This window comes from Malus sylvestris, chromosome 8 (genome assembly GCF_916048215.2).
Source record: "Malus sylvestris chromosome 8, drMalSylv7.2, whole genome shotgun sequence".
In the NCBI taxonomy this organism is placed as follows: Eukaryota; Viridiplantae; Streptophyta; class Magnoliopsida; order Rosales; family Rosaceae; genus Malus; species Malus sylvestris.
Genome location: NC_062267.1, coordinates 1,054,097 through 1,067,848, shown reverse-complemented (window position 1 = coordinate 1,067,848; position 13,752 = coordinate 1,054,097). Strand labels below are relative to the sequence as shown.

Here is a 13,752-nt window from a genome sequence, read left to right as displayed (position 1 = left end):
GGGAGGGTGTCTGCCTTATACATATAAAATGGGAGAGAGAGATGAGGGTGTGAAGTTTCAGAGAGATTTTTCAGTGTGCCATAAATATAATTCAGTAAACTAAGTGTCATAATACAATTGGTTCGAAACTTGAAAAAAAACATTTTAATTAATTATATTATGACATTTAGTATATCGAACTATGTTTTCGGCACACTGAAATTTTTTTCGAAGTTCCATGGTGTTGATGTTATTCTATATATTTGGGAAATTAAAACTCTCTCAAGCCTCAAGGATGATGATGAGCATGCACATTCGGAGTAGGCAATGGCGTTCTCCATGTGCTAAAATCATTTGCATGGGCTTCACTTGTCCTCATGAGATGAGATACCTTTTGTTAATTAATCACACAACAAAAGCCTTCCTAAATTATATATGATTAACCTTCAACTTAATTAAAACGCTAGAGTTCAACCTAATTTTCCACTTCTTACTTGCTCATGATTCTTTTCAAGGTGATTAACTGGTTTAACACACACAGAATTTTAAAAGGCGTGCATGTGTCTGGAACTCGTTAGTGCTTCTTCATAAAACGCTTTTATGACCTGAAAAGCACTACTAAGTAGATGCTTTTGATTGCACTTATCCACAGCCTAAGTAATACTCAAATTAATGAGAAACAGGTAAATGATTATTTGACTCATGTTCATTAGTGAGTAAAAGAGACATGCCAAAAATTTACCATTCATTTTTTTAGCTTTATATTAGCTAGGTACCTGCTTGCCTGAGGAAAGCTAACCCTAATCATTGCCTTTCTATTAGTCAATTCAACACGATAAAATCAAAAGATGTGAATCAGTTTCTAGCTCAAGTTCATATCCAAGTGGTCCATACCCTGTCAGTTTCTAGCATCACAAATGGTCCTGCAAAAGCAAAAGAAACGAAGATAATTAATAATTGTTTATGGTAAAACAAAATAAGATGTATTTGTTGATTTGTCTTTTGAATTTTTATATAGTCGTCAATTTTTTTTTTTAATTTTAATTTTAGCTCATTACCTTCTGTACTTTTAAAATTAACCAATTTCTACCCTGAATTTTAATTTTAACTAATTATCCTCATGATTTTTTATAAATAGTCAATTTCTCCCCTTACGTTAGATTATAAAATTTTCATCCAATGCTTCATTCATCTAATTTTCATCATTTTTGTCCTTATACAGTTGTCATGCATGTGTTGTACATGAGATCAAGATGGATGGAAATTTTTTAAATCTAACACTGGGAGGAAAATTGGCTATTTATAAAAGTTCAGGAAGGTAATCGGCTAAATTTAAAATTCAGGAAAAAAAAATGACAATTCCATACAAGTTCAAGAGGAAATCAACAAATATGCTAACAAGAAAATGGGTATATTATTAGGAAAGATGATGAGCTTGTGAAGAGGGATAATTCAGATGATGTGGAGGGCCAGGGTTTGTTCTAATGATTTTCGCACAACATCATAATTGTGTTTAATTGGTACTTTCTTCCTTAAAGTAAAGAAAATGTATTAATCATGAGCTAAGCAAGCACCCGTCCAATGAACTTGATAACCAGACTAAATGAAGTCATCCTTTATTAAACAAAAAAAAAATTAGTTCCAAATACCTTTTCATAATTGTGTTGTTAATTGTTAATACAAACCAGACTAGGTGAGGTGAGAGGAACCTCTGATGGATTTGATAGAATTTCTGAATTTTTATTTTTTGTTGCTACTTTTAATGACAAAATATGTTTGTTTGGGCTGTAGGTGTCCGCTATCAACTGAAAACCATAATATGTTTATGGTCTCCGGATGAAGCGTATTTTTGGGCCAGATAGCGGGGCATGAGGAAATTTCGAAAATACACCTAGGGTGTCCAATGCAGAAGGATATGAGTATGACAATTGACAAGGAAAATCAAACAATATTTTTTCGTTGGAAAACAATATGAAGAAAGAGAGAGAACTTGTGTTTATTGAACAATGTCAAAAGATTACAAACCTAAGGCCAAGACAACATATTATAATATTCTCATTTTTGTTGTCATTAGTTAAGATGTGGGGTGGAGAGATTTTTCAGTATGGCCGGAACACGAGATGGTAGACCATGTGTCACTATACAAATTGTGGGATATATGTGTTAAAAAATTAATAACTTTAAATATAAAATTTCTTACCACTTATATGAAAACACGTGATGTATCACCCGTGTTCCGGTCACAATGAAAAATTTCTCGTGGGGGTGTTCTAACATTTTACAAGGTGGGTATTAACTTGGCTATAGTGCTATTGCTAACATATCACGACCCGAATATTCAACTAGAACACTGAAATCGAGGCATGTTGGCCGACACTTAAAAGGTGATGAAGTCATAATCTGAAAATGAGTAATGCTATAAATTAATACCACATTGTAGAACTAAACTAATTACTCAAGCATAGGGCGGAGCGCCTAAATGATTCGAAAAGGAGAAAATTTTCATTGTAACTGAAACACAAGTGGTACATCACGTGTTTTTATATAAGTGGTGGGAAACTTTATATTTTAAGTTATTAACTTTTTAACACACATATCTCATCATTTGTATAGTGACACGTGGTTTATCATTCCGTGTTTCGATCACACTGAAAAATCTCTCTACGAAAAGAGCGTAACAAGAATAGAGTCTGGCCGAAAACCCGATAGTAAACAGAAACCCCCATAATGCGAAAAGACCCGAAAGGATGCATCTGAGTTGATGGATATTCAGCTGGTTAATAATACTAATCAAACATCTGCTGGCCCCGGCTGATCTCTCTTCTACAATAATTCAGTATATTAAGGTAAACCAGTTAATTAGTTCAAGTGTAGAAAGCGATCGACCTCGGTTGATAGACTTCCAATAATTATCAACCTGTCAATGCATGCTAATCTACTAATTAATTTATTAGTAACTGAGTTATTAGCTAACACTAATTAGTATAAGTACGATTAGTTGGACTGCCAATTAAGCTGTAGAAGAAAGTTTTGCACGAGCCTTAATTAATTAGAAATTACAGTTTCAGTATGGACTATGGACCGCCACTGATCTATCATTAACATGATTGTACGTGCAAGATTTGTCAGTAATCTCAACGAGGATTACATTAAACATGATTTTTGCGAAACCCTAGCTACTTGTTTCCAATTATATATACTATCCGCCATAACTATTTTATCTTTGTTTTAATCTTGCAATGAGCGATCACTACGTTGATGCCATAAATTAATCGGCTTTTGCACAGTTCAATTCAAACAATCCAAACAATGAGAAGTAATATTGAGTGTGCATCTGCTCGCGCATGTTGCATCTGCATGCAATTATCATCTGTCAACTATATATGCATTGTTTTATTACTATCGTGGCGTTTCAATACAATAATATTATACATACGGATTTATCCCTGTGACAGCGGTGAACTTGTTCTACACCAGTTAATTACTTTGGAGTTGGTGATGACGAAGTTAGTGACTTGGTGAGTTTTTGTTTATTGGTCAAAGTCAAACATGAACCCCTCCATCAAGACATAACTACATGCAGTGATAATTTAAGAGAAATGTTAGGTAGATTAATTTTTTAGATCACATTGTAAACCACCACACTATGTCATATAATTTAAATAGACAGTTTCTCTAGTATTACCCATAATTTAAACAAAGAATCCAACCATCAACAACAACAACTACATCATATAATCTACAAAATACGATTCAAATAAATAATCTCTCTAGAATTACCATGCAGTAAATTCAAAGATTATCTCACGTGTGGCCCCTATTATTAGTCTTGGACTCCTGGCTATTGGTCATGGCTTTCAAGTGTTAGTAAGACCTCTCATAAATTTAAACGTGATGACTCGTGTAAGGAGACCCAGCACGAAATAAAGACTAGTTCTTGGTTTAGGTGTGTGATTTAGACACAGATAATATAAGCTAGCCAGGCATCCATTGAAGATTGACAGATCAATATATATATATATATATATATTATGTAGACACTTACGTTTTGAATGTTGCATAGTTGCTTTGAATATTCATCGATCACATGAATTTTCATTGTTTTCAGCAGATTAAAAACATAAAAAAGGACAAAAACAAGATAGTTTCTAGATACACTAATTTTAAATTAGCTTGCCCATATGATAAAACAGTTTAACAAACACACTTGGAGTTTAGCAGTTGAACTAAAGCTGCTAAATCCATTAAACAAACCTATAATCTAAACAAAACCAAAAACAAAAAAAAGGTAGGCCTCATTAGCATCACCATATGAAAATGATACAGAAAAACATGTATATACACGAACACATAAAAAAAAATGAAAAAGAAATAAAGTAGTAGAAGTTAGCAAAGTTGACCCTTGATACTAGTCGATACAGCATGCTCGAAAAAGAACTTCCTTTTAACAAGATAACATTGTGATGGTATTCTAGGTCAATCACCATTATATCATACTGTGTTTAAATTCATCGTGATGTATGATTGACTTAGTATACCGTATCAATAACATATACTCACAATGTAATGAAGATAACTAACGCATGATACGACTTTAACTACGACGTTAATCACGACTCCATTGCCTTGTAAATGACTACGAAGCATGGGAGGATGGCCTTCGGATTATAAACAACAAGTTCCTCGAGATTGGAGTAGATTCCAGTGAATCCGGCTACAGAATCGTAGGAGCCAGCAGCAGCCGACAGCTGGGACAAGCCATCCTCCTCCGGTGGCGCATCGTCCGCAATGCGCCTGACCCTGCCAGCAATGACACGGCACACCAGCATGGCCCTGCGCCCGTCCGTACAATTAAACGAGTCGTGAGCCCTACCGCTGCTGGCAGTGGTCCGCACTCCCTTGCTCCCACCACCTTGATCACCTTCCGCCACTGCTTTGCCTTGAAAGCCGTGACGGATGATCGTGCACACTCCGCAGCCAGGTACGGAGTCGCACAGGCTGGATGAGCCACGTGCGCCGAGCGTGCACGAGATGCTGGTGCAGTGGAACCGCAACAGCTCGTTCCCGTCTGCCGCGCACCTAGGGTTCTTCCGCGTGCTTGTCAGCGCACGGTTCTTCACTGCATCACGGCAGTCCTCGAACCGTTGAATCGTACGCTGCGTGTTTTGTACCTTTAGTATGCGTTCGATATTGCAGAAGGGGGTGTCTTTCTTGAGCCAGCTTGATTTGAAGATTATTTCCACGATATTTCGGCCGGAATCTTCGACGCCAAGCTCCGATACTGTACAAATACAAGTTAAGATATTATTACTTTTAGATACTTTTATATTAAAAGAAACTAATGAAAAATGTTTGAAAACTTTATGTTTTAACGATAAGGACAAAATAAAGGTTAAAATGAATAGTAACATGATTGACTTTTTAGTGTAAAAATATAATTTTTCGTTAAAGTAAATAGTACCATGAGTTTTTCGTTAAAATTCTCTTTATATTATGGAATCTTATTCAAATATGGTAAAGTTATAGAATTTGTAAAAGAAAATGATTCCTATTAATGATAGTATTTATTTTCTACTTGTCGGTGGGGTCGTGATGGTTGAGTTTTGAGTATTCGCCGTCACAAGTGGGGTAAATGATGTAAGAGAAAACTTTCAATGTCCGGGAACATAACCAGTAAACCAAATATATTAATACATAATTTCAACTTGATGAATCGGATTATATTCTCGACATATTAAAAAAACTCTCATAAAAAACAAAATATACATGAAAACAAGTTACAATTAAACGACGTTCAAATTATCTTAATAATACGTCGTTATATTAACTTTACATAAAACATTGTATGGTATTATTAGGCGAGATACAAGTTCATCTCCCAGTTATTTAAGGCAGGCCACCTTACAACAGAGAATCATTTATTCGGTTTGTGCATGGACAGCTGTAGGTTTGTACTCAAGTTGACCGCCTTTATGATTAGTTATATGCCAGATGCAAGACTCGCGGTAAATTAAGAAGCACAATTTTTTATTCATGCACGAAAAAAAAATTCATTTGATTATTTTCTTAATTTTACCAGTATTTTTTTTTAATAAAATGATATTCAAAATCGCTCGAGCTTACGAAAAATAAAATTCAAATTAACAATATGAAGATATATACATTATTTTAGCTAACTGATCTAAAACACAATTTTAACTCAAAATTAGCTTGTAAGAGTGTACAAAGTTTTAGCCAAACAAAGAGGCTATCAATAAAATATCAGAAACTATATATGGAGACGTGGTTGCGTGCACTTTATCACATATATAGCCATACAAACTCACTATTTCTATGTAAAAAAATTTAAATAACATATGATGGAAATTTGAAAGAATAAATCATGAGAAAAGTATATTGCCTATAAAATAAATAAACCATGAAATAATTAAAGGAAATTCAGCATGAAAATGATTAATTTCGTGTGAAAAATAGATTATGTAGTACCAGCATGGCGAATTGCTTGGTGATGCTCCAAACTCTCCACCTTTGGGAAGATCTCTCCACACTGAGAGCAAGCACAAATAGTAGACCTAGGAACTGGGTACCTGTATAAACATAAGAGTATTTTAATTTATTTTTTTTCTAAGTGGTATTTTAGACTATATTAAAATCTAAATTACGGGGACAAAAACTCGAACTTCAGTGAAAAAATGAGCATACTACTAAGTTAGCTAAATTAAGGTTTATAAATAAAAAATGTGCAAATTAATATCTACCTGCTAGGGTCAACGATCATGTGGCACTCGTAACACCCAGAGAGCTTCCGGAATTGCATTCCTCTGGAGGATGATGACGTCTGGTAAGCAGCAGAAGAACCAGAACCGTTGGATCTGATTGACCGAGTTGCAGGTTTCCGAGCCAGTAACCCGGTTTCCTGACCCAGAGTGCTACTCTCGGGCGACGAGCTGTCACCTCTGTGAACGACCCTAGTGTTCCCATGAACGACATCTCTGAAGCTGCATATGGAGCTGCAGGATGACCCCACCTTCGAGTAGCCTCCACCGTGGCTGGCAGCTGCGCCACCGACAATATTATTTTTCGATGGGTCGTGTACTCTAGACCCTTCGATCTGTTTACAGGTCAGGAGGTTCTTGATGTGGTCCCATGAGGAGGAGGAGGATGGTGGTTTTTGCTGCTTTTTGTTGGTTGAAGACGACTGCTTTTGCCTGCGTTTTGATGGTGGCGTTTCTTTCTTCTTGGGCTCTGTGGCCTCTGGTGCAAAAGGGAAGAGAGCCATAGGAAAAAGTAGATCACCGAGAAATTAAAGAAGTGATATTTCAGAATTGGAGAACGAGGTCTCTGCTCTTTTCATATATATGAGAGAGAGAGAGAGAGAGAGAGAGAGAGAGAGAGAGAGAGAGGACTTGAGACTTTTTTGAACTTTGATTAGCTTTGTGTAGTGGAGCTGTGGAAGACGGATCCGAGATGGGTAAATAACTAAAACCAAAAGCGCATCTGAGGGTTTGGACAAACTTTTCTATATATGCAACATGTAAACTGCTGATTTAGTCTCTAATTAAATTATTATCGGGATTAAAAATTAAAAATTAAATTTTTTTTTTCAAAAAAACCAGTCCTTAAACTAATATAATCTGCCAATTACATCATAATATTATATTTGAAGTTATTCTATTCAATTTTTCTTCTATTTAAGTTACGTGACTTGCATGTGACACATTTTAAAAGGTAAACTGATAATTTTTCATAGTTTAAGTACTAATTTTTTCAAAGATATAGTGTATGGAGTTAACCTTGAGGGTAAATTAGACTTTAGATTCGTAAATTATATACAACGTTAAGGGCTTACAGGCAAGACAAGACGATGCCCTTTAAAATGTGTCATGTGACTTAACTTGACGAAAAATTGGATAAAATAGCTTTTATATAATATTAGGGATGAAATTAGTAGTTTAATGAATTAAGGGACTTGTTTTATCCAAAAATAATGCAGGGGCCTAATTTTCATTATAGTGATAATTCATGCAGTTCACCCTATGTAATAACAACTACAAAACGGTCACTTAGTGTTACAATTTTTGTGAGTTTCATATAGGTAGATGATACAATAGATATATTTTATTTTTAAGATGTATATTAATAAAAAAATTCACATTATAATTTAAGTGAAATAATAACACTGCATGACATGATTCATATAAACGTTACTCATAATTTAGGACAATTGATCAAAATCAAATCTTTATACTAGTAAATTAATATAAATAAGATATTCTCTTGTAAAAAGAAATATTATTATTCAGACGCACAAAATTGACATTCTTGTTAACACACAGTTTTATATTGCATGTGAGACTTGTGAGGTTACACACTCTCTCTAATATAAGTGGGTGTCACATATAATGGTAGGATGCACCCTCATTAGATAAAATATGACCTTTTGTTTCTAATTAGTTTTATGTTGAGAAAATTCTACTGTGCTTAATCGTGGTATGTACCAAAGAGTGGAGGATCAATATTATTGCCTTTTTTGGTAATAAAACATTTTAATCTTCTTTTTTCTGGATTTCCTACTATGTTTGTCTTATGTACAATGAAGTAGAACCTTTAAAGCATAAGGAGGTTAACCTTGTCATTAAGTCGACTCAATCAACGGTTGATCGAGGGGTACTTGAGTACGGTGGGCCAGAAGAAGCAAAGAAGGATAGAATACATTTTCATGTGCGGTGTGGTTAGTCGGCTTGTCGTGGATTTGGAGATCAGATGTGCTTGTATGCTGTCTTGTTGGAGCCTTTCTCTTGTGCTTTTTTGGTCTTTTGTTTATTCTCTTATTCAACTCACTTTCTTCAACTTCATTTGCACTGAAAGTTGAAAGTTTTGTTTGGATGGGCCGAATAGATATCATTTTCGGACCTCTCGTAGCTCCAGAATCAATAGAATTAGATCACTCATATGAAATTATGCGGTCATTATTAGCCTATTCAACTAATTCACTTCACACAAACTAAGAATTCAAATCTCTCTTTAACGGCCTGGATCTCCTGGTCCTTAAGCTCTTAACACAGAAATTCGAAGAAGATTCAATTTTGGATTGAAAAAGTTGAAACTATCCACATGCTAACGGTGAGAGAAACTTGTATATAGAACTTATCTCAGTTATAAGAGAAGAGTGAGATATAGAGGATGAATATCTCTGATTGTATGTAAGAATCTATCAAACCGATGTTACGCATTTAATTTGAGTTAACCTAAACAGAATGTAGAACCGTGCAGTCTTGCTGGCTTCCGAGCCTCTCTAACCATGTAACTAAGCAAAAGAGAGGTACGTAGTTTGTTACCTAACCTTCAATTTATTTTGGCCGAAGTTCTTCTTACTTGACGAGGAATCAATAACAGAAAATTATGAATGAAAAAAACTTGACAAAAATTTCTCAATACGAGATTTGTGAAGCATGAAACATGTACAATTAATTCATTTACAAGTGGTGATGTGTATGTATGACTGTTTTACCTATAATTTGTCCTTCATTAGTCACTAAGGCCACCTCCAACCGAAGGTTGTCCAGATGGCTCGAAGATGGTTTGCTTTAGCCCTCTGACCCTCTAATAAATTAATATTTTAATGAACAGTACATGACCATATTTCTTATCATCTCCAACCGAGGGCCAAAGGGCCATAGGGCTCGTTTTAGCCATTTCACATAAAACCGTCTTCAACCGAGGGTCAAAGAGCCATAGGACCAAACATAATTTATTATTTAAAAACTACAACTTAAATTCAAATGCAACTAGGGGTGGGCAAACGGGCCATGGACCCGCGGGTAGGGGCGGGTATAAGCGGTTCGGGGAGGGTACGGGGCGGGTCCAATTTTTTTAAATCTGAAACGGGACGGGGCGGGGCGGGGCGGGTCCATGTTAATTGCGGGGCGGGGTGAGTTCTAACTGCTGAGGAAACGGGTCCCCGACCCGGACCGTTTCCACCGTAAAAAATCTGAGATTTAACCTGTTCGTCCAAAAATTTCTCTCTCTCAGACATAAACTCTCCCTCTCTTTCATCTCTATCCCTCGCCTCTACAACTCAATCTCTCGCCCCTCTTATCTCTGCAAGTCTAAAGTTTGTCTCTCAGACCTCGGTCGCACTGAGACTTTCCCACTCCCCGAATTTAGGTTTCTGATTTGGGAAGGACTCATAAATTGGTTGTGGGGTTTTGCTGGTTTCTAGCTAGAATATTTCAGATTGCTCTGGGAAATTTAAAGGGAAGAAACTAAGTGAAGAAGAAGAAGATTGGTCAGAAATGGATGGTTGCGTCTTATTCGTCGGGTGCACCGCTTTTCGGAATTAGAGAAGAAGATCAAAACCAGTAGATGAGGCAACAACATTCCTCCACAACACCAACCTCATCCACCCATCTCGATTCTTAGATGACAGCACCGCCGTTGCGATCATCATCACCCCATCACCGTCGTCGCCTGCTATAATTTTGGTAATTTTGAATTAGGCGTTTGTTATTTATGTGAATTTTTGGGTTTTTGAATCAGGAATGATATATATTATGTTTTGGGTTCTAAATTTATGGTTGGGGAATACAAGATTTGTAGCTGTCACAATGAAGGTTGTGGAGGAATATCCCTTTCATTTGTTTTTCATTTGATATATGTGTGTATGTTCTTTAATTTTGGTTTCACTGTTTGGTGCAATAGGATCGAAATTGAAATTGAATATCCCTTTCATTTGTTTTTCGTATTGTTTTCATTCCACTATTGGCTGTTTTGAATAATTCACTGACATATTTTTCAATTTGATGGAAACATTCCACCATGAGGATGATCCAATGGTGGCTGCAATCTCGTGGGTGCTCTTTGGAGGATGATCCAGTCTTCTTTTCATCCACTTATGGGGCTGTGATCAACTTGAATTCTGGTGGCTGTTGGAGGCTCGGTATGCAGCACTCTGGCGACAACAGTGGATGCAGGCAGTTAGGGTTTGTTCTAGGTTGCGCTCAAAACTTTGTTTTGGGATGCTTTGCTGTTTGCTTTTGGGGTCCATTTTTGTTGTCTGTAATTGGGCCTCATGTTGTGTGATTATTTTTGTGTTGTTATTGAAGTTTCTTTGACCCAAAAAAAAAAAAAAAAGTTGGACCCGTCCCGAACCGACCCGTTTGAAACGGGTAGGGTTAGGTCCGGGTCCAAAATTCAAAATGCTTCTACCTGGCCCGCCCCGGCCCGTTACATTTTAAAACGGGTAGGCCAGGTTCCTCAAAATTTGGGCCCGGCCCAGCCCGTGCCCACCCCTAAATGCAACGGCTAAGTAACGTCAGCTAGCCGTTTTATGTTTTATGTTGTTAAATGTTTTTAAAAATGTAGTTTAAGTTTCATGTTGTTAAATGTTTGTTTTATGTGTATAATTTTTATGTTGTTTAATGTTATTTAATGTTGTTTAATAATATTTAATGTTGTTTCATGTTATTTAATGTTATGTAATGTTTAATGATTTAGAAGTTATAGGGGGGAAAATTACAAGGTTTAAAACAAATATTGTAAAATAATAATAATAATGGCTAGCTAACGTCAGCAACTAGCCTTTTCAAACTTGAATTGGAGGCCAGCCCAGGGCCGGTCGGCTGTCTGGTTTGGGCCGGTCGGTTAGCCTTATGGCCTTTTTCGTCCAGTGGGGTCCACAAACCCTCTGGCCTGGCCTTCGGTTGGAGACCGTTTTCGGGCTATTTTCGGCCCTCTGGACTCTTCGGTTGGAGATGGCCAAATAATATTTTTATTTTTTTAGTACAATGATATATTTTATACTAGGAGGAGGGGAGTTCGGAAGCCACACAATGGGCAACCTAATTTGGTATCGAATTCGCCATCCACGTGATTTGAACCTAAGACCTCTTATTTACAAGTGAAGAAGAATACCAGAAAACCTTAGTACTAAATGAGCCAGTTTTAAACACGTGTAGTTTCATTTTGAGAAATGCAAAGTAGATTCTCTCAAAAATAGGACTCTCCAAGGACCGTCCACCATCTTTTGTTTTTGGCATAACGTCTAATAATATTGGTACGAAAATTAACGTTAAACTATGAGATGACAGAGAGTCCTACTTTTGAGAGTCATCATTTCTCTTTTCGTTTTGGACGAGGGCCTGGGAAGACACTGCCCCTAAAGCTGCGGAAATTTCCGTTAATTTGTGTGTATAAATAATGATCAAATGGGTCCAGAATCGAAAGGGAAGAAAAAGGAAAAGTGCATGTAGCCAAAGAAACATCCTCCACCACATAAAACACGGAGAAAGAATAGGAAACTACTACTTGGATTGTAGTACCAGATTCACTCCAATTCTCTGTATAACTCCATTCCACCTTCCGATGTCTCCCACGTTCACATATGATACATCCATTTCATCCCTGAAATTAACAAGCCAGCTATTTATTTCAGCACACTCACCTGCAGAACCAGCCACATGCAAATAAACCTTCAAACTCTGCTTTCGCATGTTGCCTGATCGATGGAAGAAGAACCCCACCCGCTAAACTGACTGACCCACTACATACCAGTACAAGATCAATATGTCGCATGCAGCTCGTCCTCTACGTTACTTTTTTGAGATTCCTAGCTATGTATGAAAATCGTATGCCTTTCGCATGTATGATCGATGTATCCATCCATCACAAATAAACTCGTATATATCATCCGTCGTGTTCAGACCGCACTTAAACACGGCGACACATGAAAGGAGAAGTCGAGCAGATCGCAATAGAGAAACCCTAAACAAATAATCCGGGTAAATATTAAGGGAACTTGTGAATTTGAACATCGTTCAGGAAAGACGGAAGGCCAACCATATGCATGGAGCAGAGTCCAGTTAAGTTAGCTGCTCTAGCTCCCCACGCGTGTGGTAATACTAATACATATACATGTCCAATAATTATTAGAAAAATTAAAGAGAAAATTGGGCATTATATTGTGAGCAGTTAGAAATGAGATTGGTTCTGGCCAACTACTGCCTTAAGATAAGTAGTGTTTAAAAGTGGCGTCGGTCTCCAACTCAGGGAACCAAACCCTTCTGCATATCTCACCCGTACTCGACATAATATTAAACAATTTTTCACCCATATATATTATACATATTAAGGGGATTAATTAAGAAAATAATTAATCAGATTTAAAGTACTAGTGCTGGAGTTAGCGAGTGAGGATCCTCGCCGGATTCTCTTTGTGAGAATCTTGAAGATCCTCAAATCATATTTGTTCATTGTACATCGTACGGTTATATATCATTATAAATTTTTTATTTATTTAAAATTGAATATAAACAGTACCTGACGAAAACTGACCACGTGATATACGATGAATGAATGTGATTTAAGTATCTCTGGAATCCTCCCAAAAAGGATCCGATGAGGATCCTCTCTTGGAGTTAGCTAATAGCTAGCTATTATGTACATTGTTCTTTTAAACCTAAATCATTATTTGAGAGTTTCCACTCTTAATATAGCTGCTGCTTTTTGTGATAGAACCTAACACCTAATAATAATTGCTTAAGTTGAGACAATATTAGTGATATTGGTGGTGGACTATATACTTAACCAACAAAATTTATTGTTAATCATTGTTCATTTTATAGAAATTTATTTGCTCAATATTTATATTATCTTCAGAAACTGCATGAATTGACAATGTAGATCATCATTGATAATGTTACTGGTAAATACAAGTTCATCACACAGTTTATGGCCAGCAATATCTCCACAAGTGAAGGCAGGCAAGTGCCTCGT

General features: G+C 36.5%; 1 protein-coding gene across 1 annotated transcript; it reads right to left on the bottom strand.

The window, feature by feature from the left end:
• Window positions 1–4,259: 4,259 nt before the first annotated feature.
• LOC126631141 (uncharacterized) lies at window positions 4,260–7,453 on the bottom strand. The gene is made up of 3 exons (XM_050301301.1): window positions 6,738–7,453; window positions 6,466–6,566; window positions 4,260–5,260 (listed from the first exon to the last, which is right to left on the bottom strand). Exons 1-3 carry the CDS (start codon window positions 7,256–7,258, stop codon window positions 4,590–4,592), a joined length of 1,293 nt encoding a protein of 430 aa, XP_050157258.1. The 5' UTR covers window positions 7,259–7,453; the 3' UTR covers window positions 4,260–4,589.
• Between the last annotated feature and the right edge of the window lie 6,299 nt (window positions 7,454–13,752).

Coding starts and splice junctions, on each gene's coding strand:
- LOC126631141 (XM_050301301.1), bottom strand. CDS start 7,258: ATGGCTCTCTTCCCTTTTGCACCAGAGGCCACAGAGCCCAAGAAGAAA. Junction 6,567..6,737: donor ATGATCGTTGACCCTAGCAG/GTAGATATTAAT, acceptor ATGTTTATACAG/GTACCCAGTTCCTAGGTCTA. Junction 5,261..6,465: donor CCAAGCAATTCGCCATGCTG/GTACTACATAAT, acceptor GTATTTGTACAG/TATCGGAGCTTGGCGTCGAA.